The sequence below is a fragment of the Heptranchias perlo genome, chromosome 5, assembly GCF_035084215.1.
Source record: "Heptranchias perlo isolate sHepPer1 chromosome 5, sHepPer1.hap1, whole genome shotgun sequence".
Taxonomy (NCBI): domain Eukaryota; kingdom Metazoa; phylum Chordata; class Chondrichthyes; order Hexanchiformes; family Hexanchidae; genus Heptranchias; species Heptranchias perlo.
The window spans coordinates 26,593,296-26,620,856 of NC_090329.1; the positions used below are offsets into that span (position 1 = coordinate 26,593,296).

The 27,561-nt window shown below is 48.3% G+C and overlaps 1 protein-coding gene across 1 annotated transcript in view; it reads right to left on the bottom strand.

Annotated features, from left to right (window-relative positions):
• LOC137321662 (probable ATP-dependent RNA helicase DDX43) overlaps positions 1–12,450 on the bottom strand; it is a 59,998-nt gene extending 47,548 nt beyond the window's left edge. Inside the window, 7 exon segments of the mRNA XM_067984164.1 lie at positions 3,728–3,809; positions 3,956–4,087; positions 4,575–4,713; positions 8,938–8,993; positions 12,135–12,228; positions 12,230–12,303; positions 12,306–12,450. Coding sequence (XP_067840265.1) covers positions 3,728–3,809; positions 3,956–4,087; positions 4,575–4,713; positions 8,938–8,993; positions 12,135–12,228; positions 12,230–12,303; positions 12,306–12,429 — 701 coding nt within the window. The 5' untranslated portion in view covers positions 12,430–12,450.
• Positions 12,451–27,561: the final 15,111 nt, after the last annotated feature.

The following is a 27,561-nucleotide window of genomic DNA, read 5'->3' on the forward strand; positions in this document are numbered from 1 at the left end:
TATCACTGGTGCGAGCTCTGCTGCCATGACTTGCCTTAGATTATGCTCGTTAGTTACTCCCTTTAAAAAGGAGTTTACTCCTTTAAATTACTCTTAATTAAGAGAATGTTAACTACACTAGGGACCTTGATTCACTAAAAAACACTACTTGCTATAACTAAATTAAGTTTCGTTTTTAAAAAAATTTATTTTTATGCTGTAAGTTACTTAGCCCACAGTCCGAAGAAAGAAGAAAACAGAGGAGATACTCACCACCAACCACCTACCTTACCTATGACGTCACACTGCAGTTTTGTTTTGTTGCTGTGACCCGTTCTCGGTACGCTCCTCTCCGCTGACTAATCAAATGCACCTCACCCCTTACTGCACAGATGTGGAGATGCCGGTGATGGACTGGGGTTGACAATTGTAAACAATTTTACAACACCAAGTTATAGTCCAGCAATTTTATTTTAAATTCACAAGCTTTCGGAGATTTTCTCCTTCCTCAGGCAAACATTTGCCTGAGGAAGGAGAAAATCTCCGAAAGCTTGTGAATTTAAAATAAAATTGCTGGACTATAACTTGGTGTTGTAAAATTACTTACTGCACAGAGTCTCCTCACTCACCAAATTCCCATTTAAAGACTCTGTCGAAACCAGACTCCATCGATAGTTGCTACTCCGTGTTGCCCTACCTTTCTGCCTCGTGGGAATGTGCCTAGACCGTACCTAAATCACCTCCTCATTAAAGGCCGCCCACTGTTCAATTAGTTTTGCCTGCCAAACCCTGATTCCAATTTACCTGGGCCAGATCTGTTCTCATCCCACTGAAATTGGCCCTCCTCCAATTGAGTATTTTTACTTTAGAGTGGTCCGTATCCTTTTCCATAGCTATTCTAAACCTTATGATACTATGATCGCTGCTCCAAAAATGCTCCCCCACTGACACTTGCTCCAGTTGGCCCGCCTCATTGCCTAGAACCAAGTCCAGCAATGCCTCCTTCCTCGATGGGCTGCAAACATACTGGTCAGGAAAGTTATCCTGAACACGTTTCCAAAATTCCTCCCCCTCTTTGCCCCTTATATTACTATCCCAGTCTATATAGGATAGTTGAAATCCCCCATTATCATTACTCTTATGGCTTTTGTACCTTTCTGTAATTTCCCTGCAAATTTGCTCCTCTATATACTTCCCACTAGTTGGTGGTCTATAGTACACACCCAGTAGTGTAATGGCACCTCTATCGAAATAGATTCTGTCCTTAACCCCTCCAGGACATCCCCTCTCTCTCCAGCACTGCAATATTCTCCTTAATCAATGCTGCCACCGCGCCCCCCACCCCCCCACCCCTTTCTTTCCTTCCCTATCTTTCCTGAACACCTTGTATCCAGGAATATTTAGTACACAATCCTGCCCTTTTTTGAGCCAGGTCTCAGTTATCGCCAAGACATCGTATTCCCACGTGGCTATTTGCACCTGCAGCTCACCAACCTTGTTTACCACGCTTCGTGTGTTTACACACATGCACTGTAAACCTATCTTAGACCTTCTTGTGATCTCTCTCAGTCTGCTCCCACCTAATACCGTACTATTTCTTGCTCTAGTGCTATCTTTTCTCCCGATCCTTTGTGCCCCTTGTTTTTCCTTTCCAATGCTACATCCTGGTGCCCATCCCCCTGCCAAATTAGTTTAAACCCCCCCCACCAATAGTACTAGCAAACCTCCCCGCGAAGACATTGGTCCCAGCTCTGTTGAGGTGCAACCCGTCCAGCCTGAACAGGTCCCTCCTGCCCCAGAACTGGTCCTAATGCCCCAGGAATCTAAAGGCCTCTGTCCTGCACCATCTCTCCAGCCACGCATTCATCTGCTCTATCCTCCTTTTTCTATACTCGCTAGTGTGTGGCACTGGGAGTAATCCGGAGATTACTACCTTTGAGGACCTGCTTGTTAATTTCTTTCCTAACTCCTTAAATTCTGCCTGCAGGACCTCATCCCTCTTTCTTGGTACCGATATGAACCACAACCTCTGGCTGTTCACCTGCCGCCCCAGAATGTTCTGCAGAATGTTTTTATTTCAGATTTCCAGAATCCGCAGTATTTTGCTTTTGATCTGTTTTAGTGATATTGGTTGAGAGATAAATATTGGCCCAGGACACCGGGAAGAACTCCCCTGCTCTTCTTCGAAATAGTGCCATGGGATCTTTTACATCCACCCGAGAGGGCAGACGGGGCCTCAGTTTAATGTCTCATCTGAAAGACGGCACCTCAGACAGTGCAGCACTCCCTCAAGTCTCTGGCATGGATCTTGAACCCATGACCTTCTGACTCCAAGGCAAGGCTGACACATAAAGAAGCAGTGTATTCCAACTCCCAGTCCGGCAATGACTTGATTTTAAAATTCTCATCCTTGAGTTCAAATCCCTCCATGGCCTTGCTCCTCCCTATCTCTGTAACATCCTCCAGCCCTACAACCCTCCGAGATCTCTGCGCTCCTCCAATTCTGGCCTCTTGCGCATCCCCGATTTTCTTCGCTCCACTATTGGCAGCTGTGCCTTCAGCTGCCTAGACTCTAAGTTCTGGAATTCCCTCCCTAAAGCTCTCCGCTTCCCTACCTCTCTCTCCTCCTTTAAGATGTTCCTTAAAACCTACCTCTTTGACAAAAGCTTTTGGTCGTCCTAATATCTCCTTATGTGGCTCGGTGTCAAATATTGTTTGATAATCGCTCCTGTGAAGCACCTTGGGACGTTTTACTACATTAAAGGCACAATATAAACTGGAGGGCACAATTCTAAAAGGGGTACAAGAACAGAGAGATCTGGGGGTATAAGTGCACAAATCATTGAAGGTGGCAGGGCAGGTTGAGAAAGTGGTTAAAAAAGCAAACGGGATCCTGGGCTTTATAAATAGAGTCAGAGTACAAAAGCAAGGAAATCACAATGAACCTTTATAAGACACTGGTTCGACCACAACTGGAGTATTGTGTCCAGTTCTGGGCACTGCACTTTAGGAAAGATGTGAAGGCCTTAGAGAGGGTGCAGAAAAGATTTACTAGAATGATTCCAGGGATGAGGGACTTTAGTTACATGGATTAGAGAAGCTGGGGTTGTTCTCCTTGGAACAGAGAAGGCTGAGAAGAGATTTGATAGAGGTATTCAAAATCATGAAGGATCTAGGCAGTGTAGATAGAGAGAAACTGTTCACATTGGCGGAAGGGTCAAGAACCAGAGAACATGGATTTAAGGTGATTGGCAAAAGAACCAAAGGTGACATGAGGAGAGACTTTTTTACACAGCGAGTGGTTAGGATCTGGAATGCACTGCCCGAGGGGGTGGTGGAGGCAGATTCAATCGTGGCTTTCAAAAGGGAACTGGATAAGTACTTGAAAGGAAAAAATTTGCAGGGCTACGGGGATAGGGCTAGCTGGATTCCTTGCATAGAGCTGGCGTGGACTCGACGGCCCGTGCTGTATTCTTTGTATGATTCTATATAAATGCAAGTTGTTGTTGTGACTCAGAGCAGAAAATCTGTAGCTCGCCCCATTTGAATGATATCGCATCCCAGCTTACCAAAGTACTAGAGTGTTGGCCATGCAGGTCTGTAGACCAGACTGCCAATTCTATGGGAGAACTGCAGAAGGAAATGGAAATCTTAATATTCTAACTTGTTGGAGTAAAACTCAAAAGCACTCAAGAATGTTTTGGAATGCGTATCGCTGAATTTGTATCAGGTTCCAGAAATAAATTACCTCCAGTTTGCAACTTCTTCTGGTGTCAGATTGACAACAGTCTCAGCTTCCTTGTAGAAGTTTTTTTTAATTGGAGGAAGGCCTTAATGCAAAAAGAGAAAACTGTTATTTACAATACGTTTCTCTATGGTCAATCTTAAAATGGGCATGAATCCTCAGCCTCGCTCCTCCCTGATGAACAGGGTTTGAGAATGTTTGGTGTAATGAGGCAGAAGGTGGAATACGAACCAGCCCACTTCATGGCTTGATATTTCTCCTTGTTTTCACGGAGCGAGTTCCAGTTGATGACGGGACGGGGTGAGTTCACAATGCTGGTCTTCGCAGAGTGACTCTCACTGACATTCAACTTCCATCCAATGCCTTTGGAGCGATGGTCGAGGGAAGTAAAGAAGAAAAAAAAGAGAAACATTTAATGCTGATTTCGAATAGACTATGTGCTGCAGGTTCCTATCACATCTGGCACATCAGGATTAGTTGATGCTCTGCTATAGCTAGAACACATCCGTCACAGACTGATGGAGCACAGAACAAACTCCCACCGGTATAACCAGCAGATACCAAGGATGCAGCGATGCCACCACATACCTGTGTGTGGTTCACCTGGATACATCGCCCTTTGTACAATTACACTTAGAATAATGGATACTCAGCAGGCACAGTAACCCAATGGAGGGGTTTCCATAATCCTGAGTGCAAAGTTAGACTGGATCGTGACAATCATGTGAAATCCACAATTACATTACTCGTTTCAACAACCGATCCCTGGGATCACAGTTTCAGGATTGCTTTGCGATAATGCTGAAGTACATTTGGTGCTGAGAATGATGTGTGCGACCCCCGAATTTACCTCGGTCACTCCTCCGAGCTCCATTCAAATGAGCCATATTTCTCCTCTCCACAAGATTCTGAATCAGTTCCTTGGCTTTTAGCTGTGCCTCATGACTGCCAAAAAGCTTCACTTCGGCCTGGGTATCACCTTTTAATATCTAGCATGAAAAATACATAAATACATATAGTGAATAATGAACCCCCCCAGAGCCCAGAATGGGGACAAGGGCGATTGTTCTACGTCCAGTCCATGCCTGTGTTCACACTATGGGGCAGAGATAGGAAACTGGCTTCATTCTCCTTACCAAAGGACAAAGATTACCAGTAACGTACACCTTTGTTTGTAGCATTAGTGAACTGCTCATACCGGGATCTGGGACCAGTGTAATCCAGACCTGCTGAATTCAACCTTCGAAAGGACCTCAGTTCTGTTTCACACAGAACGTTTACTCCCATTATTGTGGTTTTCCAACTCATGTTTGGCCCGTTTTTAAGAATGAGCGAATGTTATAGATTTCCTGCAGGGTTGCTTTTTGTTTTAAATTGATTGATTGTCGTTTGTAGGTTACATCACTCCACCCGAAAGGTAAGATTTTCACAGAATGTTTTGTGCACTTAACAGAACATCCTCCCTGTTTTGAACAGCAGTTTTCCTGCACCCTAGATACTGACCATTCGCAGCAGACCACAATTGCTCACCATCAGGCTGACCATTCACGGCAGACCACGATTGCTCACCATCAGGCTGACCATTCACGGCAGACCACGATTGCTCACCATCAGGCTGACCATTCACAGCAGACCACGATTGCTCACCATCAGGCTGACCATTCACAGCAGACCACGATTGCTCACCATCAGGCTGACCATTCACAGCAGACCACGATTGCTCACCATCAGGCTGACCATTCACAGCAGACCACGATTGCTCACCATCAGGCTGAGCGCCACCATACCACTCCACTAATATCTTCCATCCACTCCACAGATAACCCCAACAATGTTGCAAATTCAGTATTTTCAATGCTCAACTTCCAATCCAGGACTGTTTCAAATTCTTTGGTTGTAGCCCCACTTCATGACAGCATTCCATTGCCTTTTCTCAATGGACAAGGAGGAGGAGGAGTGGGACATGGAATCCCTGCTCTCGCCCATATTCAGATGGAGCAGCGAATCTGCAGCAGGTCACTGGTCTGGGGTAGGTGAGCTGTAAGAGGTCCCTCAACCAGATTATTGGTACCACTGTTCCAAATGTTTCCGTAGCAACCACACTACCAAGTAACGAGTGACCTAAACTAACCAATCAGAGCAGTCCCTAACTCAAATCCACAATGGGGTGGAGGAAAGAGACAGAAAAAAAGTCTAACATTCCTGGATACAAGGTGTTCAGGGAAGATAGGAGGAGGGCGGGTGGTGGCAGTATTGATTAAGGAGAATATTGCAGTGCTGGAGTGAGAGGATGTCCTGGAGGGGTTAAGGACAGAATCTATTTAGTTAGAGTTAAGAAACAATAGAGGTGCCATTACACTACTGGGTGTGTACTATAGGCCACCAACTAGTGGGAAGTATATAGAGGAGCAAATTTGCAAGGAAATTACAGAAAGGTACAAAAGCCATAAGAGTAATGATAACAGGGGATTTCAACTGTCCTATATAGACTGGGATAGTAATACTATAAGGGGCAAAGAGGGGGAGGAATTTGTGAAATGTGTTCAGGATAACTTTCTCAACCAGTACATTTCCAGCCCAACAAGGAAGGAGGCATTGCTGGACTTGGTTCCAGGGAATGAGACGTGCCAAATGGAGCAAGTGTCAGTGGGAGAGCATTTAGGGAGCAGCAATCATAGTATCATAAGGTTTAGAATAGCTCTGGAAAAGGACTCTGTCCACTCTGAAATAAAAATACTCAATTGGAGGAGGGCCAATTTCAGTGGGATGAGAACAGATCTGGCCCAGGTAAATTGGAATCATAGATTGGCAGGCAAAACTGTAATTGAACAACTTTAAAGAGGAGATGATTTGGGTACAGACAAGGTACATTCCAACAAGGGAGAAAGGTAGGGCAACTAAAGCCAGAGCTCCCTGGATGACAAAGGAGATAGAGAATAAGGTGAAGCGGAAAAAAGCGACATATGACAGGTGTCAGGTTGATAACACAAGTGATAACCAGGCAGAATATAGAAAGTTCAAAGGAGAAGTTAAAAAGGAAATAAGAGGGGCAGAGAGAGTATGAGAATAGACTAGCGACCAACATAAAAGGGAATCCAAAAGTTTTCTACAGACATGTTAACAGTAAACGGGTAGTAAGAGGAGAGGTGGGGCCGATTAGGGACCGTAAAGGAGATCTGCTCATGGAGGCAGTGGGCATGGCTGAGGTATTAAATGAGTACTTTGCATCGGTTTTTACCAAGGAAGATGCTGCCACAGTCTCAGTAAAGGATGATATAGTTAAGATACTGGATGGGCTAAAAATTGATGAAGAAGAGGTACTAGAAAGGCTAGCTGTACTTAAAGTAGATAAGTCACCTGGTCCGGATGGGATGCACCCTAGGATGCTGAAGGAAGTAAGGGAGGAAATTGCGGAGGTACTGGCCATAATCTTCCAGACATCCTTAGATATGGGGATGGTGCCAGAGGACTGGAGAATTGCAAATGTTATAACTTTGTTCAAAAAAGGGTGTAAAGATAAACCCAGCAACTACAGGCCAGTCAGTTTAACCTCGGTGGTGGGGAAACTTTTGGAAACGATAATCCGGGATAGAATTAACAGTCACTTGGACGAGTGCGGATTGATTAGGGAAAGCCAGCACGAATTTGTTAAAGGCAAATCGTGTTTAACCAACATGATAGAGTTTTTTGATGAGGTAACAGATAGGGTAGATGAGGTTAACGAGTTGATGTGGTGTATATGGATTTTCAAAAAGCGTTTGATAAAGTGCCACATGGTAGGCTTGCTATTAAGATTGCAGCCCATGGAATAAAGGGGGCAGTAGCAACCGGGATACAGAATTGGCTAAATGACAGGAAACAGAGCGCAGTGGTGAGCAGTTGTTTTTCGGACTGGAGGGAGGTGTATGGTGGTGTTCCCCAGGGGTCGGTGCTGGGACCACTGCTTTTCTTGATAAATATTAATGACTTGAACTTGGGTGTACAGGGCACAATTTCAAAATTTGCAGATGACCAAAAACTTGGAAGGGTAGTGAACAGTGAGAAGGATAGCGATAGACTTCAAGAGGATATAGATGTGGTGGCATGGACGGACACATGGCAGATGAAGTTTAACGCAGAAAAATGCAAGGTGATGCATTTCGGTAGGAAAAATGAGGAGAGGCAATATAAACTAGAGACACAATTCCAAAAGGGATGGAGGAACAGAGGGATCCGGGGGTGTATGTGCACAAATCGTTGAAGGTGGCAGGGCAGGTTGAAAAAGCGATTACAAAAGCATACGGGGTCCTGGGCTTTATAAATAGAGGCATAGAGTACAAAAGTATGGTCATCACGATGAACCTTTATGAAACATTGGTTCGGCCACAACTGGAATATCGTGTCCAGTTCTGGGCACCGAACTTTAGGAAAAATGTGAAGGCCTTAGAGAGGGTGCAGAAGAGATTTACTCGAATGATTTCAGGGATGAGAGATTTAAATTACGTGGATAGACTGGAGATACTGGGATTGTTCTCCATGGAACAGAGAAGATTGAGAGGAGATTTGATAGAGGTGTTCAAAATCATGAACGTTCTAGACAGAGTGGATAGAGAGAAACTGTTCCCATTGGTGGAAGGGTCAAGAAACAGAGGGCATAGATTTAAGGTGATTGGCAAAAGAACCAAAGGTGACATGAGGAAATACTTCTTTTTTAAACATAGTGAGTGGTTAGGATCTGGAATGCACTGCCCAAGGGAGTGGTGCGGGCAGATTCAATCATGGCCTTCAAAATGGAACTGGATAAGTACTTGAAACAAAAAAACGTGCAGGGCTACGAGGATTGGGTAGGGCAGTGGGACTAGCTGGATTGCTCATGCACAGAGCTGGCACGGACTCGATGGGCCGAATGGCCTCCTTCCGTGCTGTAACCTTCTATGATTCTATTATTCACAACCAGGAGAGATGGGTTATGGTGACTGAATGCATCAAATCCCATTTGTATTACATTGGATTTCTGAACTTTTACCAGTGTTGTAGGTGATTCCATCCACTTGTCCATGAACAGCTGTGGCTGTAGTACACAAAGGAACCACCACTGGTTTATGGTGACTGTACCTGGGATCTTGGGCGTTTCCACTAGTGTTTTGGGGAATCACCCTCTTCAGTTGTGTCTAGGTCACTGGCCTTGATCAGAACCAATTCCAGTTTTGAGAAAGTTCTCAGCAAGTTCTTGCCTGTATTTTTGATCCAGATGTTTCCTCCAGCTCACGTATTTTAGATCCCCCTCGACCTAGAGACACATGAAACGTCACATCAAACCCAGCGCTAGACAGTGCAGCTTAGCGAAGAACTACAAAGGTACTCGACTGATTTAAAGGTATCATGGGGCACCAGACCTGATTCTCAGTGCTTGGACCAAACCCGCTCCCTTTGACATTGTACAACAATAATCTTTCCAACAGTAATAACTTGGACACGTCACAGCCGATTATTGAAGTGAGGAAATCAATATGGATTGGTTGAGAAAAATATTGTAAAAACCCTGGACACTGGAAAGTGAGTGAATCTGTGTGCCAGTGCTCTACGTTTAAACTGACAAGCCAAGAAATTGGATCGCACTGTGTCCGTTGAACAGGCCTAAGGGGCCAATATGGTGGGTTGCATCTGCGTGCCCACGAGCCCTTCCCGTGGGCCACATTAAACCACGGGCCACCATTCCCTTTGCCTCCCTCCCACTGGTACGCCCCCCCCCCGATGGTCCCTCCCTTCCCCTACCCCCACCGGACCCCACCTAACGACCTCGGCCAGTGTCGGATCCAACCATTCGAGCTGCTCCCTCCCCCGGGGTCGGCGAGCTGGCCATGGGCCTGGGGCCGCAGGTCGCGGTGATGAGATACAGAGGCCGGTGGACCAGCTTGCTGTCACCCCATGGGGGGTCCTCGTCTGATGCGAGCAGCTGCTCTGCACTGGGATCAGCCCCAATTCGGACAGTGTCCAGTTTATAGACCGCAGTATTTCGATCAGACCCCTGTGTAACACGGCTGGCAATATTTGAACAGAAGTTAGTATGCACCTCCCTTTAGCAAATCATGGCTGGCCGGCACAACTATCTCCCTCAGGCCCTCTACCCCCCACCTATATAAAAACTAAATCAATATCCAAGCACAAGGGAATACAGCAAGCTGACAGTGGGGAGCTCACTTCAATATGTAAATCGAGGCGCTAAGCTGGGGAAAGGCTCGGGAGACATCAAAGGGTTGCGGGGGGGGGGGGGGGGGGGGGGGAGGCACCCTCACAATTCCAAATATCCCTCATACTTATCCCTCATAATCACAAATAGCCCAGTTCTTTGCTCCTCACAATCTCAAGAACCTCATCTGTTCACCCCCTCAAAATCCCCAATAACCATTTATTTGTCCTCTCACGATCCCAAGTGCCTCTGTTATCTGTTGCTTCAGGAGTCTCTTTTCACAATATTTATCCCGGTACTTGCTGGGGTTTTACGCCCCAGGTACTTACCCCCTGTATGCCCCCAAGTATTTACCGCTTGTATTTACCCCCTGTATTTGCCCCAGAATTCGCTGCCCAGTAATTAGCCTAAATATACATCTCCAGTATTTATTCCTAATATTCAACCATTGGCTTTACCCTCAGTATTCACACCCAGGTATTTACCCATCCTCAGTATTCACACCCAGGTATTTACCCATCCTCAGTATTCACACCCAGGTATTTATCCATCCTCAGTATTCACACCCCAGTATTCACATCCGGGTATTTAACCTCCAGCATTTACCCTCCCTGTATTTACCCCTCCATTCTTTACCTCTAGGTATTTACCCCCCCAGTATTTACTTCCCCACCCCGGAATTTACCCCCTGTATTTACTGCCCAGTATTTACCTTCCTGTAGTTACCCCTGGTGCTACCCCCTGGTATTTACCCCCCTATATCTACCCCTAGTATTTACCGCCCCAGGTATTTACCCCACCCAGGTATTGACCACCCCTGTATTTATCCCCCCACCACAGGTATTGACCACCCCTGTATTTATCCCCCCACCAGGTATTGACCACCCCTGCATTTACCCCCCACCCAAGTGTTGACCACCCCTGCATTTACCCCCCACCCAAGTGTTGACCACCCCTGTATTTACTCCCCACCCAAGTGTTGACCACCCCTGTATTTACTCCCCACCCAAGTGTTGACCACCCCTGTATTTACCCCCCACCCAAGTGTTGACCACCCCTGTATTTACTCCCCACCCAAGTGTTGACCACCCCTGCATTTACCCCCCACCCAAGTGTTGACCACCCCTGCATTTACCCCCCACCCAAGTGTTGACCACCCCTGCATTTACCCCCCACCCAAGTGTTGACCACCCCTGCATTTACCCCCCACCCAAGTGTTGACCACCCCTGCATTTACCCCCCACCCAAGTGTTGACCAACCCTGTATTTACCCCCCCCCCCGTATCGACCACCCCTGCATTTACTCCCCACCCAAGTGATGACCACCCCTGCATTTACCCCCCACCCAAGTGTTGACCACCCCTGTATTTACTCCCCACCCAAGTGTTGACCACCCCTGCATTTACCCCCCCCCCGTATCGACCACCCCTGTATTTACCACCACCCCCCCCTCCCCCGGTATTGACCACCCCCCCAGGTATTGACCACCCCTGTATTTACCTCCCCCCCGGAATTGACCACCCCTGTATTTACCCCCCCCCCCCATATATTGACCACCCCTGTATTTACCCCCCCCAGGTATTGACCACCCCTGTATTTACCCCCTCCTCCCAGGTATTGACCACCCCTGTATTTACCCCCCCCCAGGTATTGACCACCCCTGTATTTCCCCCCCCCCATATATTGACCACCCCTGTATTTACCCCCCCCCCAGGTATTGACCACCCCTGTATTTACCCCCCCCATATATTGACCACCCCTGTATTTACCCCCCCCCAGGTATTGACCACCCCTGTATTTACCCCCCCCCCCCTAGGTATTGACCACCCCTATATTTACCCCTCCTCCCAGGTATTGACCACCCCTATATTTACCCCCCCCCCAGGTATTGACCACCCCTGTATTTACCCCCCCCATATATTGACCACCCCTGTATTTACCCCCCCCCAGGTATTGACCACCCCTGTATTTACCCCCCCCCCCCTAGGTATTGACCACCCCTATATTTACCCCTCCTCCCAGGTATTGACCACCCCTATATTTACCCCCCCCCCCAGGTATTGACCACCCCTGTATTTACCCCCCCCCCCAGGTATTGACCACCCCTGTATTTACCCCCCCCCCCCCCCCCAGGTATTGACCAACCCTGTATTTACCCCCCCCCCCAGGTATTGGACCACCCCCTGTATTTACCCCCCCAGGTATTGACCACCCCTGTATTTACCCCCCCATATCCCTCACCTATCACGGTCCCCACGGCCGCGCTCTCCATGTAGAAGCTGACAGGTGAGTCCGTGTTCGGGCCTCCGCCGCCTCCCCGCCCTCCGGCCCCCGGGCTGTCCCGGCCGCCGCCCCCGCCGGCCCCGGCTCGGGTCCCCGCGAACCTCCCAACGGTCCCCAGCTCCCAGATCCTGGCGTTCGCCCCCTGGCGGGTCCGGTTCCTGGACCTGCTGGGGCTCGGGGCTGCCGGCGGCCTCCACTCGGCCCGCGGCCTCGGGCTCCGCTCATCGCCGCTCTCCGCCTCCCAGTCCGACATCGCCGGCTCGCCTCTGGGGCGCGCTCCGCAGGCCGTTATCAGGGAGCGCGCGGGGGCGAGCAACCGCGGGAGCGCGCCCCATACTAGGGAACGCATCCCAAACCCATCAGTGTACCCCAAAACTTATCAGTGTACCCAATCTTATCAGTGTACCCCAAACCCATCAGTGTACCCCAATCTTATCAGTGTACCCCAAACTATCAGTGTACCCCAAACCCATCAGTGTACCCCAATCTTATCAGTGTACCCCAAACCCATCAGTGTACCCCAAACTTATCAGTGTACCCCAAACCCATCAGTGTACCCCAATCTTATCAGTGTACCCCAAACCATCAGTGTACCCCAGTCTTATCAGTGTACCCCAAACCCATCAGTGTACCCCAAACCCATCAGTGCACCTCAATCTTATCAGTGTACCCCAAACCCATCAGTGCACCCAGTCTTATCAGTGTACCCCAAACCCATCAGTGTACCCCAATCTTATCAGTGTACCCCAAACCCATCAGTGTACCCCAGTCTTATCAGGTTGTACCCCAAACCCATCAGTGCACCCCAGTCTTATCAGTGTATCCCAAACCCATCAGTGTACCCCAATCTTATCAGTGTACCCCAAACTCATCAGTGCATCCTAATCTTATCAGTGTACCCCAAACCCATCAGTGCACCCCAGTCTTATCAGTGTACCCCAAACCCATCAGTGTACCCCAATCTTATCAATGTACCCCAAACTCATCAGTGCATCCTAATCTTATCAGTGTACCCCAAACCTATCAGTGCACCCCAGTCTTATCAGTGTACCCCAAACCCATCAGTGTACCCCATCTTATCAGTGTACCCCAAACTCATCAGTGCATCCTAATCTTATCAGTGTACCCCAAACCTATCAGTGCACCCCAGTCTTATCAGTGTACCCAAACCCATCAGTGTACCCCAATCTTATCAGTGTACCCCAAACTCATCAGTGCATCCTAATCTTATCAGTGTACCCCAAACCCATCAGTGCACCTCAATCTTATCAGTGTACCCCAAACCTATCAGTGCACCTCAATCTTATCAGTGTACCCCAAACCTATCAGTGCACCTCAATCTTATCAGTGTACCCCAAACCTATCAGTGCACCCCAGTCTTATCAGTGTACCCCAAACCTATCAGTGCACCCTAATCTTATCAGTGTACCCCAAACTCATCAGTGCACCCCAGTCTTATCAGTGTACCCCAAACCCATCAGTGCACCTCAATCTTATCAGTGTATCCCAAACCCATCAGTGCACCCTAATCTTATCAGTGTACCCCAAACCCATCAGTGCACCCCAGTCTTATCAGTGTATCCCAAACCCATCAGTGCACCCTAATCTTATCAGTGTACCCCAAACCCATCAGTGCACCCCAATTTTATCAGTATACCCCAAACCCAACAATGTACTGTAGATAACTAAGGAAAGAGTAGGGCCTATTAGAGACCAGAACGTAACCTATGTGTGGAGGCGGAAGATGTGACTATGGTTCTTAATGAATACTTTGCGTCTGTCTTCACAAAGGAGAGGGACGATGCAGACATTGTAGTTAAGGAGGAGGAGTGTGAAATATTGGATGGGATAAACATAGTGATAGAGGAAGTATTAAGGGGATTTGAATCTTTGAAAGTAGATAAATCACCAGGCCCGGATGAAATGTATCCCAGGCGGTTAAAAGAAGCAAGGGAGGAAATTGCAGAGGCTCTGACCATCATTTTCCAATTCTCCCTGACTACAGGTGTGGTGCCGGAGGATTAGAAGACTGCTAACGTTGTACCATTGTTTAAAAAGGGAGAAAGCGATAGACCGAGTAATTATAGGCCAGTCAGTCTAACCTCGGTGGTGGGCAAGTTATTGGAATTGATTCTGAGGGACAGGATAAATCATCATTTAGAAAGGCACGGGTTAATCAAGGACAGTCAGCATGGATTTGTTAAGGGAATGTCGTGTCTGATTAACTTGATTGAATTTTTGAGCAGGTAACAAGGAGGGTCGATGAGGGTAGTGCATTTGATGTAGCCTACTTGGATTTTAGCAAGGCTTTTGACAAAGTCCCACATGGCAGACTGGTCAAAAAAGTACAAGCCTGTGGGTTCCAAGGGAAAGTGGCAAGTTGGATCCAAAATTGGCTCAGTGGCAGGAAACAAACGTTAATGGTCGACGGGTGTTTTTGCGACTGGAAGGCTGTTTCCAGTGGGGTTCTGCAGGGCTCAGTACTAGGTCCCTTGCTTTTTGTGGTATATATTAATGATTTGGACTTGAATGTGGGGGTTTTGATCAAGAAGTTTGCAGATGATACAAAAATTGGCCGTGTGGTTGATAGTGAGAAGGAAAGCTGTAGATTGTAGGAAGATATCAATGGACTGGTCAGGTGGGCAGAAAAGTGGCAAATGGAATTCAATCCACAGAAGTGTAAGGTAATGCATTTGGGGAGGGCAAACAAGGCAAGGGAATACACAATAAACGGGAGGATACTGAGAGGTGTAGAGGAACAAAGGGACCTTGGAGTACATGTCCACAGATCCCTGAAGGTTGCAGGATAGGTAGATAAGGTGGTTAAGAAAGCATATGGGATACTTTCCTTTATTAGCCGAGGCATAGAATATAAGAGTAGGGAGGTTATGCTAGAACTGTATAAAACATTGGTTAGACCACTGCTTGAATGCTGCGTACAGTTCTGATCACCACGTTACAGGAAAGATGTAATTGCACTGGATACAGAGGAGATTTACGATGATGTTGCCCCAGGGCAGGAGAATTTTAGCTATGAGAAAATATTGGATAGGCTGGGGTTGTTTTCTTTGGAACAAAGGAGGCTGAGGGGTGATTTAATTGAGGTGTACAAAATTATGAGGGGACTAGATTGAGTGGATAGGAAGGACCTATTTCCCTTAGCAGAGGAGTTAATAACCATGAGGCATAGATTTACAGTGATTGGTAGAAGGGTTAAAGTGGAGCTGAGGAGAATTTTTTTCACCCAGAGGTTGGTGGGAGTCTGGAACTCACTGCCTGAGAGGGTGGTAGAGGCATAAACCCTCAACTCAACTAAAAGTACCTGGTTGTGCACTTGAAGTGCCCTAACCTACAAGGCAACGGACCAAGTGCTAGAAAGAGGAATTAAACTGGATAGCTCTTTTTCGGCCAGCACGGACATAATGGGCTGAATGGCCTCCTTCTGTGCCGAAACTTTCTATGATTCTACCCCAAACACATCAGTGCACCCCAAACCGCAGGAGCATGCCCAAAACCCTGGGAATGCACCCCAAACCCAACAGTGAACCCCAAACCCATCAGTGTTCCCCAAACCCTTCAGTGTTCCCCAAACCAATCAGTGTACACCAAACCCAACAGTTTATCCCAAACCCATCAGCGCACCACAAACCCATCAGCGTACCCCAAACCATCAGCGTACCCCAAACCCATCAGTGTACCTCAATCTCATCAGTAGACATGAAACCCATCAGCTTACCCCAAACCCATCAGTGCACCTCAACCCTCAGTGCACCCTAATGTTATCAGTGTACCTTAAACCCATAAGCATACCCCAAACCCATCAGTTTACTCCAAACCCATCAGTTTACCCTAAGCCCATCAGTGCACCCCAAACCCAACAGCGTACCCCAAAACCATCAGCGTACCCCAAACCATTCAGCGTACACCAAACCCAACAGTTTACCCCAAACCCATCAGCGCACCCCAAACCCATCAGTGCACCCCAAACCCATCAGCGCACCCCAAACCCATCAGCATACCCCAAACCCATCAGCATACCCCAAACCCATCAGCGTACCCCAAACCCATCAGTGCACCCTAATGTTATCAGTGCACCCCAAACCCATCAGCGTACCATAAACCCAACAGTTTACCCCAAACCCATAAGCGCACCCCAAACCCATCAGCGCACCCCAAACCCATCAGCGCACCCCAAACCCATCAGCGTACCACAAACCCAACAGTTTACCCCAAACCCATCAGTGCACCCCAAACCCATCAGCGCACCCCAAACCCATCAGCGCACCCCAAACCCATCAGCGCACCCCAAACCCATCAGTGCACCCCAAACCCATCAGTGCACCCTAATGTTATCAGTGCACCCCAAACCCATCAGTGCACCCTAATGTTATCAGTGCACCCCAAACCCATCAGCGTACCATAAACCCATCAGCGTACCTTAAACCCATCAGCGTACCCCAAACCCATCAGCGTACCATAAACCCATCAGCGTACCTTAAACCCATCAGCGTACCCCAAACCCATCAGCGTACCCCAAACCCATCAGTGCACCCTAATGTTATCAGTGCACCCCAAACCCATCAGCGTACCATAAACCCAACAGTTTACCCCAAACCCATCAGCGCACCCCAAACCCATCAGTGCACCCTAATGTTATCAGCGCACCCCAAACCCATCAGCGTACCACAAACCCAACAGTTTACCCCAAACCCATCAGTGCACCCCAAACCCATCAGCGTACCCCAAACCCATCAGTGCACCCTAATGTTATCAGTGCACCCCAAACCCATCAGCGTACCACAAACCCATCAGTGCACCCCAAACCCATCAGCGTACCACAAACCCATCAGTGCACCCCAAACCCATCAGTGCACCCCAAACCCATCAGTGCACCCCAAACCCATCAGTGCACCCCAAACCCATCAGTGCACCACAAACCCATCAGTGCAACCCAAACCAATTAGCACACCCCAAACCAATCAGCACACCCCATATCCAACAGTGCACCCCAAATCCCAAGAGTGCACCTGAAACCCATCAGTGCACCGCAAATCCCGTCAGCGTACCCCAAACCCCAAAGAAGTGTGAAGTGATACATTTTGGTAGGAAGAATGAGGAGAGGCAATATAAACTGAAGGGTGTAATTCTAAAAGGGGTACAGGAACAGAGAGATCTGGGGGTATGTGTGCACAAATCGTTGAAGGTGGCAGGACAGGTTGAGAAAGCGGTTAAAAAAGCAGACGGGATCCTGGGCTTTATAAATAGAGGCATAGAGTACAAAAGCAAGGAAGTCATGATGAACCTTATAAAACACTGGTTCGGCCACAACTGGAGTAACGTGTCCAATTCTGGGCCCTGCACTGAAGGCCTCAGAGAGGGTGCAGAAGAGATTTACTGGAATGATTCCAGGGATGAGGGACTTTAGTTACGTGGATATACTGGAGAAGCTGGGGTTGTTCTCCTTAGAGCAGAGAAGGTTGAGAGGAAATTTGATAGAGGTATTCAAATTCAAGGTATTGAAGGGATTAGATAAAGTAAATAAAGATAAATTGTTCCCATTGACGGAAGGGTTGAGAATCAGAGAACACAGATTTAAGGTGATTGGCAAAAGAACCAAAGGCGACATGAGGAAAAACGTTTTTACGCAGCGAGTGGTTAGGATCTGGAATGCGCTGCCCGAGGGGGTGGTGGAGGCAGATTCAATCATGGCCTTCAAAAGGGAACTGGATAAATACTTGAAGGGAAAAAATTTGCAGGGCTACAGGGAAAGGGCTCGACAGGCCAAATGACCTCCTTCTGTGCTGTAACCATTCTATGATTCTAGTGCACCCCAATTCCCAACAATGTACCCCAAACCCGATCAGTGCACCCCAAACCCGATCAGTGCACCCCAAACCCGATCAGTGTACCCCAAACCTGATCAGTGCACCCCAAACCCGATCAGTGCACCCCAAACCCGATAAGTGCACCCCAAACCCGATCAGTGTACCCCATACCCGATAAGTGCACCCCAAACCCGATCAGTGCACCCCAAACCCGATCAGTGCACCCCAAACCCGATCAGTGTACCCCATACCCATCAGTGTACCCCATACCCATCAGTGCACCCCAAACCCGATCAGTGCACCCCAAACCCGATCAGTGTACCCCATACCCATCAGTGTACCCCATACCCATCAGTGCACCCCAAACCCGATCAGTGCACCCCAAACCCGATCAGTGTACCCCATACCCATCAGTGTACCCCATACCCATCAGTGTACCTCAAACCCCGGGAACACACCCCAAACCCCAGGAACACATCCCAAACCCCGTGAACACACCTCAAACTACGGGAAACACCCCCAACCCCAAACCCCAGGAACACAACCCAAACTCCACGAACACACCCAACCCTGGGAACACAAGCCAAACCCCGGGATCACACCCCAAAGCCCAGGAACACACCCAAAACGCAGAAACACACCCCAAACCCGGGAACACAGGCCAAACCAGGGAACACACCCTAAACTCCCCGAACACACCCCAAACCCCAGGAACACACCCCAAACCCCAGGAACACACCCCAAACGCCAGGAACACACCCCAAACCCCAGGAACACACCCCAAACCCCAGGAACACACCCCAAACCCCAGGAACACAAGCCAAACCCCAGGAACACACCCCAAACCCCAGGAACACACCCCAAACCCCAGGAACACACCCCAAACCCCAGGAACACACCCCAAACCCCAGGAACACACCCCAAACCCCAGGAACACACCCAAAACCCCGCAAACACACCCCAAACCCCAGGAACACACCCCAAACCCCGCAAACACACCCCAAACCCCAGGAACACACCCCAAACCCCAGGAACACACCCCAAACCCCGCAAACACACCCCAAACCCCAGGAATACAGCCAAACCCCAGGAACACACCCCAAACCCCAGGAACACACCCCAAACCCCAGGAACACACCCCAAACCCCAGGAACACACCCCAAACCCCAGGAATACAGCCAAACCCCAGGAACACACCCCAAACCCCAGAAACACACCCCAAACCCCAGGAACACACCCCAAACCCCAGGAACACACCCCAAACCCCAGGAATACAGCCAAACCCCAGGAACACACCCCAAACCCCGCGAACACACCCTAAATCGCGCAAACACACCCCAAACCCCAGGAACACACCCCAAACCCCAGGAACACACCCCAAACCCCAGGAATACAGCCAAACCCCAGGAACACACCCCAAACCCCAGAAACACACCCCAAACCCCAGGAACACACCCCAAACCCCAGGAACACACCCCAAACCCCAGGAATACAGCCAAACCCCAGGAACACACCCCAAACCCCAGGAACACACCCCAAACCCCAGGAACACACCCCAAACCCCAGGAACACACCCCAAACCCCAGGAACACACCCCAAACCCCAGGAACACACCCCAAACCTCAGGAACACACCCCAAACCCCAGGAACACACCCCAAACCCCAGGAACACACCCCAAACCCCAGGAACACACCCCAAACCCCAGGAACACACCCCAAACCCCAGGAACACACCCCAAACCCCAGGAACACACCCCAAACCCCAGGAACACACCCCAAACCCCAGGAACACACCCCTAACCCCAGGAACACACCCCAAACCCCAGGAACACACCCCTAACCCCAGGAACACACCCCAAACCCCAGGAACACACCCCAAACCCCAGGAACACACCCCAAACCCCAGGAACACACCCCAAACCCCAGGAATACACCCCAAACCCCAGGAACACACCCCAAACCCCAGGAACACACCCCAAACCCCAGGAACACACCCAAACCCCAGGAACACACCCAAACACCAGGAACACACCCCAAACCCCAGGAATACACCCCAAACCCCAGGAACACACCCCAAACCCCAGGAACACAACCCAAACCCCAGGAACACACCCCAAACCCCAGGAACACACCCCAAACCCCGCAAACACACCCCAAACCCCAGGAACACACCCCAAACCCCAGGAATACACCCCAAACCCCAGGAACACACCCCAAACCCCAGGAACACACCCCAAACCCCAGGAACACACCCCAAACCCCAGGAACACACCCCAAACCCCAGGAACACACCCCAAACCCCAGGAACACACCCCAAACCCCAGGAACACACCCCAAACCTCAGGAACACACCCCAAACCCCAGGAACACACCCCAAACCTCAGGAACACACCCCAAACCTCAGGAACACACCCCAAACCCCAGGAACACACCCCAAACCTCAGGAACACACCCCAAACCCCAGGAACACACCCCAAACCCCAGGAACACACCCCAAACCCCAGGAACACACCCCAAACCCCAGGAACACACCCCAAACCCCAGGAATACACCCCAAACCCCAGGAACACACCCCAAACCCCAGGAACACACCCCAAACCCCAGGAACACACCCCAAACCCCAGGAACACACCCCTAACCCCAGGAACACACCCCAAACCCCAGGAACACACCCCAAACCCCAGGAACACACCCCAAACCCCGCAAACACACCCCAAACCCCAGGAACACACCCAAACCCCAGGAACACACCCCAAACCCCAGGAACACACCCCAAACCCCAGGAACACACCCCAAACCCCAGGAACACACCCCAAACCCCAGGAACACACCCCAAACCCCAGGAACACAGCCCAAACCCCAGGAACACACCCCAAACCCCAGGAACACACCCCAAACCCCAGGAACACACCCCAAACCCCAGGAACACACCCAAACGCCAGGAACACACCCCAAACCCCAGGAACACACCCCAAACCCCAGGAACACACCCCAAACCCCAGGAACACACCCCAAACCCCAGGAAAACACCCCAAACCCCAGGAACACACCCCAAACCCCAGGAACACACCCCAAACCCCGCGAACACACCCCAAACCCCAGGAACACACCCCAAACCCCAGGAACACACCCCAAACCCCAGGAATACACCCCAAACTCCCCGAACACACCCCAAACCCCAGGAACACACCCCAAACCCCAGGAACACACCCCAAACCCCAGGAACACACCCCAAACCCCAGGTACACACCCCAAACCCCAGGAACACACCCCAAACCCCAGGAACACACCCCAAACCCCAGGAATACACCCCAAACCCCAGGAACACACCCCAAACCCCAGGAACACACCCCAAACCCCAGGAATACAGCCAAACCCCAGGAACACACCCCAAACCCCAGGAACACACCCTAAATCGCGCAAACACACCCCAAACCCCAGGAACACACCCCAAACCCCAGGAACACACCCCAAACCCCAGGAACACACCCCAAACCCCAGGAACACACCCCAAACCCCGCGAACACACCCTAAATCGCGCAAACACACCCCAAACCCCAGGAACACACCCCAAACCCCAGGAACACACCCCAAACCCCAGGAATACACCCAAATCAAGGGAACACACCCCAAACCCCAGAAACACAAGCCAAACCCAGAAACCCAAACCCAACCCTGCAAACACACCCCAAACCCAGGAACACACCCCAAACCCCAGGAACACACCCCAACCCCAGAAACACACCTCAAACCCCAGGAACACACCCCAACCCCAGAAACACACTCCAAACCCCAGGAACACACCCCAAACCCCAGGAACACACCCCAAACCCCAGGAACACACCCCAAACCCCAGGAACACACCCCAACCCCAGGAACACACCCCAAACCCCAGGAACACACCCCAACCCCAGAAACACACCCCAAACCCCAGGAACACACCCCAAACCCCAGGAATACAGCCAAACCCCAGGAACACACCCCAAACCCCAGGAACACACCCCAACCCCAGAAACACACCCCAAACCCCAGGAACACACCCCAAACCCCAGGAACACACCCCAAACCCCAGGAACACACCCCAAACCCCAGGAACACACCCCAAACCCCAGGAACACACCCCAAACCCTGGGAACACACCCCAAACCCCAGGAACACACCCCAAACCCCGCAAACACACCCCAAACCCCAGGAACACACCCCAAACCCCAGGAACACACCCCAAACCCCAGGAACACACCCCAAACCCCAGGAATACAGCCAAACCCCAGGAACACACCCCTAACCCCAGGAACACACCCCAAACCCCAGGAACACACCCCAAACCCCAGGAACACACCCCAAACCCCAGGAACACACCCCAAACCCCGCGAACACACCCTAAATCGCGCAAACACACCCCAAACCCCAGGAACACACCCCAAACCCCAGGAATACACCCAAACCCCAGGAATACACCCCAAATCAAGGGAACACACCCCAAACCCCAGGAGTGCACCCCAACCCCAGAAACCCAAACCCAACCCTGCAAACACACCCCAAACCCCAGAAACACACCCCAAACCCCAAGAACACACCCAAACCCTGGGAACACACCCCAAACACCGCAAACACAAACCAAACCCCAGGAACACACCCCAAATCCCAGGAACACAAACCAAACCCTGCGAACACAAACCAAACCCCGGGAACACATCCCAAACGCCGGGAACACACCCTAAGCCCCAGGAACACAAACTAAATCCCGTGAACATACCCCAAACCTGGCGAACACACCCCAAACCCCAGGAACACAAACTAAACCCCGGGAACACACCCAACCCCGGGAACACACCCAAAACCGCAGGAATCACATCCTATTAAATGTGTTTTCCAGAGTAAGGATCAACGGGAATGTTTGGAAACCTTCATTGATGACACTCAATCAATCCAGGCCCAGTTTGAGAGCTATTCACACTTGGGACCAAGAAGACATCGACAAGGATGGGATTTGAACCCAGGCGTGCCAAGCACGTTGGATTAGCAATCCGCTCAGCCCCTTATGCCACACAGTCAGACTTACATAGAATTACCTACACTTTACAGCACAGAAACAGGCCATTCGGCACAACTGGTCTATGCCGGTGTTTATGCTCCACATGAGCTTCCTCCCTCCCTACGTCACCTAACCCTATCAACATAACCTTCTATTCCTTTCTCCCTCATGTGTTTATCCAGCTTCCCCTTAAATGCATTTACGTTATTTGCCTCAACTACTCCTTGTGTAGCAAGTTCCACATTCTCACCACTCTCTGGGTGAAGAAGTTTCTCCTGAATTCCCTATTGGATTTATTAGTGACTATTTTATATTTATGGCCCCTAGTTCTGGTCTCCCCCACAAGTGGAAATATTTTCTCTACATCTGCCCTATCAAACCCTTTCATTATCTTAAAGTCCTCTATCAGGTCACCCCTCAGCCTTCTCTTTTCTGGAGAAAAGAGACCCAGCCAGTTCAGCCTTTCCTGATAGTTATAACCTCTCAGTTCTGGTATCATCCTTGTAAATCTTTTTTGCACCTTCTCCAGTGCCTCTATATCCTTTCTATAATATGGAGACCAGAACTGTGCGCAGTATTCCATGTGTGATCTAACCAAGGTTCTATACAAGTTTAACATAACGTCTCTGCTTTTCCATCTTATCCCTCTAGAATTTGTATCAAATAAAAGCATTGGTTTGTTTGGAATTGGATGAGGGCAGTTATATTCTCTCCACATGCTTTAATGGGTTATTTTATTTCACGTCAAACACACAGAGATTTGTGTATCCTCCAGGTTTCTTTAACAGAGTGTAAAGGTTCTCATCTTTACTGCTGTGCGTTATATAGGACCCAGGCGGAGTGCACAGCTGACAAAGTGCTGAGAACATCGCACGGCCTGTATGGAAGCTGCCGGAAGGATAACCAGGTGGACTCTGTATCCCGCATGTGGTCCGACCCACCAGATTCTTCTCTCTTCCCAGGCGCTGAATAGAAAATCTATCCCAAAGAGTTCCAAACTGGAACTCCATTTTCCCCTCATCCTACAATCGACAGGCTTTCAAAACCAAGCTTGGTGTCATTTGACGACTAGTTCTGGATTGCTTCCTTCTTCTATTGCTGGTGCTGTCCTGCATTGTGGCATTCTGGGCTTCTCAATTTAAGATAAAGATAAGATGTTCACAATGAAACAGAGATTGTTCAGAAAATACAGGGATCCCATAAATAAACTGACCCGGAAACATTGGGAGTAATTAAACCTGCTCGTCAGAAGCTTAAAAAAAAATGTCAAAGAATAAACAGGAACACTGTTTGATTTTCTTGGTTTATTGTATTTTGAGAAAAGAAATCATTTCCCCACCTCTGGAAACAGAACTGACCTGTTACTGCACAAAATAAATTAAACAAAACTGAAATCATATCTCAAGCAGGTCATTTAAGGCAAAATGACCGAGTTCCATGTAATAAATTACTTGTGAAAACAATTTATAAAACTTATTGTTCAAATAGGATTTGAATTGATGTTAAGCACAGTTAAAGTTGATCTTAAAAGAGCCTCAGCATCTCCCAGGACCCTCCCTTATTCTGGGGATTCATGTTCAAAGTCTTCAGATTCAATATAACATCAGGCAAGAAAGGCACCCTATACATATTAAATAAGAGTAGCAACTGATGTCTGTGAAAACTGTATATCCTTTATATACTGTACAACTCCTAAATTTTATAGACTGAATTTTGATGAATGAAAATGCATACCCATTCATTGCAGTTTTTAAACTTTGAGCAATTAGTTACAACTTTCTGCTTCTATCAAATAAGTTAATATTTTTAAATGATTTGAGATGTTGAGAAAATTAATTTTCACTGAGCTGCCTTGGAAATGAAAGGTTACAATATGGAAAACAGTGGGGTGTGATAAGATCCTATGGAATTCCTGAAATGTATACAAGAGAACTTTCTTGATCAGTGTGTTTCCGGCCCAATGAGGAAGGAAGCAGTACTGGATCTAGTTCTGGGGAATGAAGTGGGGCAAGTGGAGCATGTTTCATGGGGGGAGCATTTGGGAAACAGTGGTCACAATATCATCAGGTTTACAGTAGTTATGGGAAGGGACAAGGAACAATCAAATGTGAAAATATTCAACTGGAGGAGAGCTAATTTCAGTGAGTTGAAACTGGATCTGGCTCAGGTGGACTGGAATCAAAGATTGGCAGGTAAAACAATAAATGAGCAATGGGAGGCCTTCAAAGAGGAGTGGGTTCGGGTACAGAGTAGACACATTCCCAAGAGGGGAAAGGAAGGGCATCCAAAGCTAGAGCTCCCTGGATGACTAAAGATATAGAGATTAAAATGAAACAGAAAAAGGAGGCTTATGATAAATGTCAGATTCATAATACAGTAGAGAACCAGGCTGAACACAAAAACAGAGGAGAACTGAAAAAGGAAGTAAGAGGGGCAGAAGGACAGGTCAGGGTGTGTGGCCCAAATAAGCGTTCTTTATACAAATGCAGGGAGTATAAGGGACAAATTGAATGAATTGCAGGCGCAAATTCAACTTTGAGAGTACGACATGGGAGCCATGACTGAGACATAGGTGCCAGATGGTCAGGACTGGGAACTGAATATACCAGGTTATATGGTCTATAGGAAGGTTAGGGAAACTGGTAGAGGGGAGGAGTAGTCTCGGTGATTAAGGATGAAATTACTTCAATGATAAGAGAGGATATAATGAGAGGTAAGCAGGCAGTGGAGACTGTATGGGTAGAATTAAGAAATAGAAAAGGATTTAAGACTGCAGCGGGAGTTGTGTATAGGCAACCTGGTAGCAGAATGCATAAATGCAGAGATTAGACAAGCATGAAGCAAAGGCAGAGTGGTTTTAATGGGGAATTTTAACTTTCATTTTGATTGGGATAATCAGATGAACTCATGTCAGAAAGGTAGTGAATTTCTTGAGTGTGATCAGGACAGTTTTCTGCATCAATATGTCCTAGAACCAACAAGGGGGCAGGCCACTAGATTTAATAATGACTAATGAGCCAGATTTAGTTAAGCCTAACGGTGTGTGAACATTTATCTAATAACGATCATAATATGATCGAGTTCAACGTTGTGTTTGAAAGGGAGAATCCCATATCAGCTACTAAGATTCTAAATTTAGGTAAATTTAGGCCGACTTCAACGAGATGAGACAGAGACTGTCCACAGTAAACTGGGCAAATCTGTTAATGGGTAAAACGACAGATGATCAATGGGAGGTGTTCAAAAAAGAATTTAACAAGATACAGAACCAGTTTATACTTAGGGGCAAGAGCTTTACTTGTCAAGAAAAACAGCCATGGATGACAAAAGAGATAAGGGACAACATAAAACCAAAGAAAAAGCATACAAAAATGCAAAAAATAGCACAGATTCAGGCGATTGGGAGAGATACAAAGAACAGCAAAGGGTGACAAAACAGATAGTAAGAGCTACAAAAAGGGAGTATGAAAGGAAACTTGTGAGGGTTATCAAAATCAACTCAAAAAAAAAATTACAATTATATTCGGAAAAAGAGGGTGGTCAAGAGCAATGTGGGCCCCGTAAAAACTGATAATGGTGATATTGTAAATGAAAATAAGGAAATGGAGGACGTGTTAAATAATTACTTTGCGTCAGTATTTGCAATGGAGGAAGAGGATAGCATGCCGGACATACCAAGGAAACTAATTTTGAATCAGGGACGGGGACTCACCATAATTAACGTAAGCAAATTAACTGTAATGAAGAAAATAATGGCACTAAAGAGTGACAAATCTCCAGGACCAGATGGTTTCCATCCCAGGGTTTCAAAGTAAGTAGGTGAGAACATTGCAGATGTCCTAACTATAAACTTCCAAAGTTCTCTCGATCCAGGAACTGTTCCTTTAGATTGGAAAATTACACTTGTCAATCCGCTGTTTAAGAAAGTTGAGAGAGGGAAACCATGGAGATATAGACCAGTTAGCCTAACATCTGTTGTCAGGAAATTACTAGAGTCTATAATTAAGGATAGAGTGACTGAACATGTTCAGCTGATCAGAGAGAGCCAGCATGGATTTGTAAAGAGTAGGTCATGCCTGACGAACCCGATTGAATTTTTTGAAGAGGTGACTAATGTACTGGACAGGGGAATGTCTATGGATGTTGTTTATATGGACTTCCAGAAGGCAGTCGATAAAGTCCCTCATAAAAGATTGTTAGCTAAAGTTGAAGCTCATGGAATTGAGGGCAAATTATTGACCTGGTTAGGAAATTGGCTAAGCAGCAGGTGACAGAGAGTAGGGATAATGGGCAGGTACTCAAATTGGCAGGATGTGACTAGTGGTGTCCCACAGGGATCTGTGATGGGGCCTCAACTATTCACTGTATTTATTAATGACTTTGATGACGGGATAGAGAGCCACATATTCAAGTTTGCCGTCGACACAAAGATAGTCTGCACTGTAAGCATTGATAGATTTTTGTTAACCAAAGCTATTAAAGGATATGGGGCTAAGGAGGGTATATGGAGTTAGGTCACAGATCA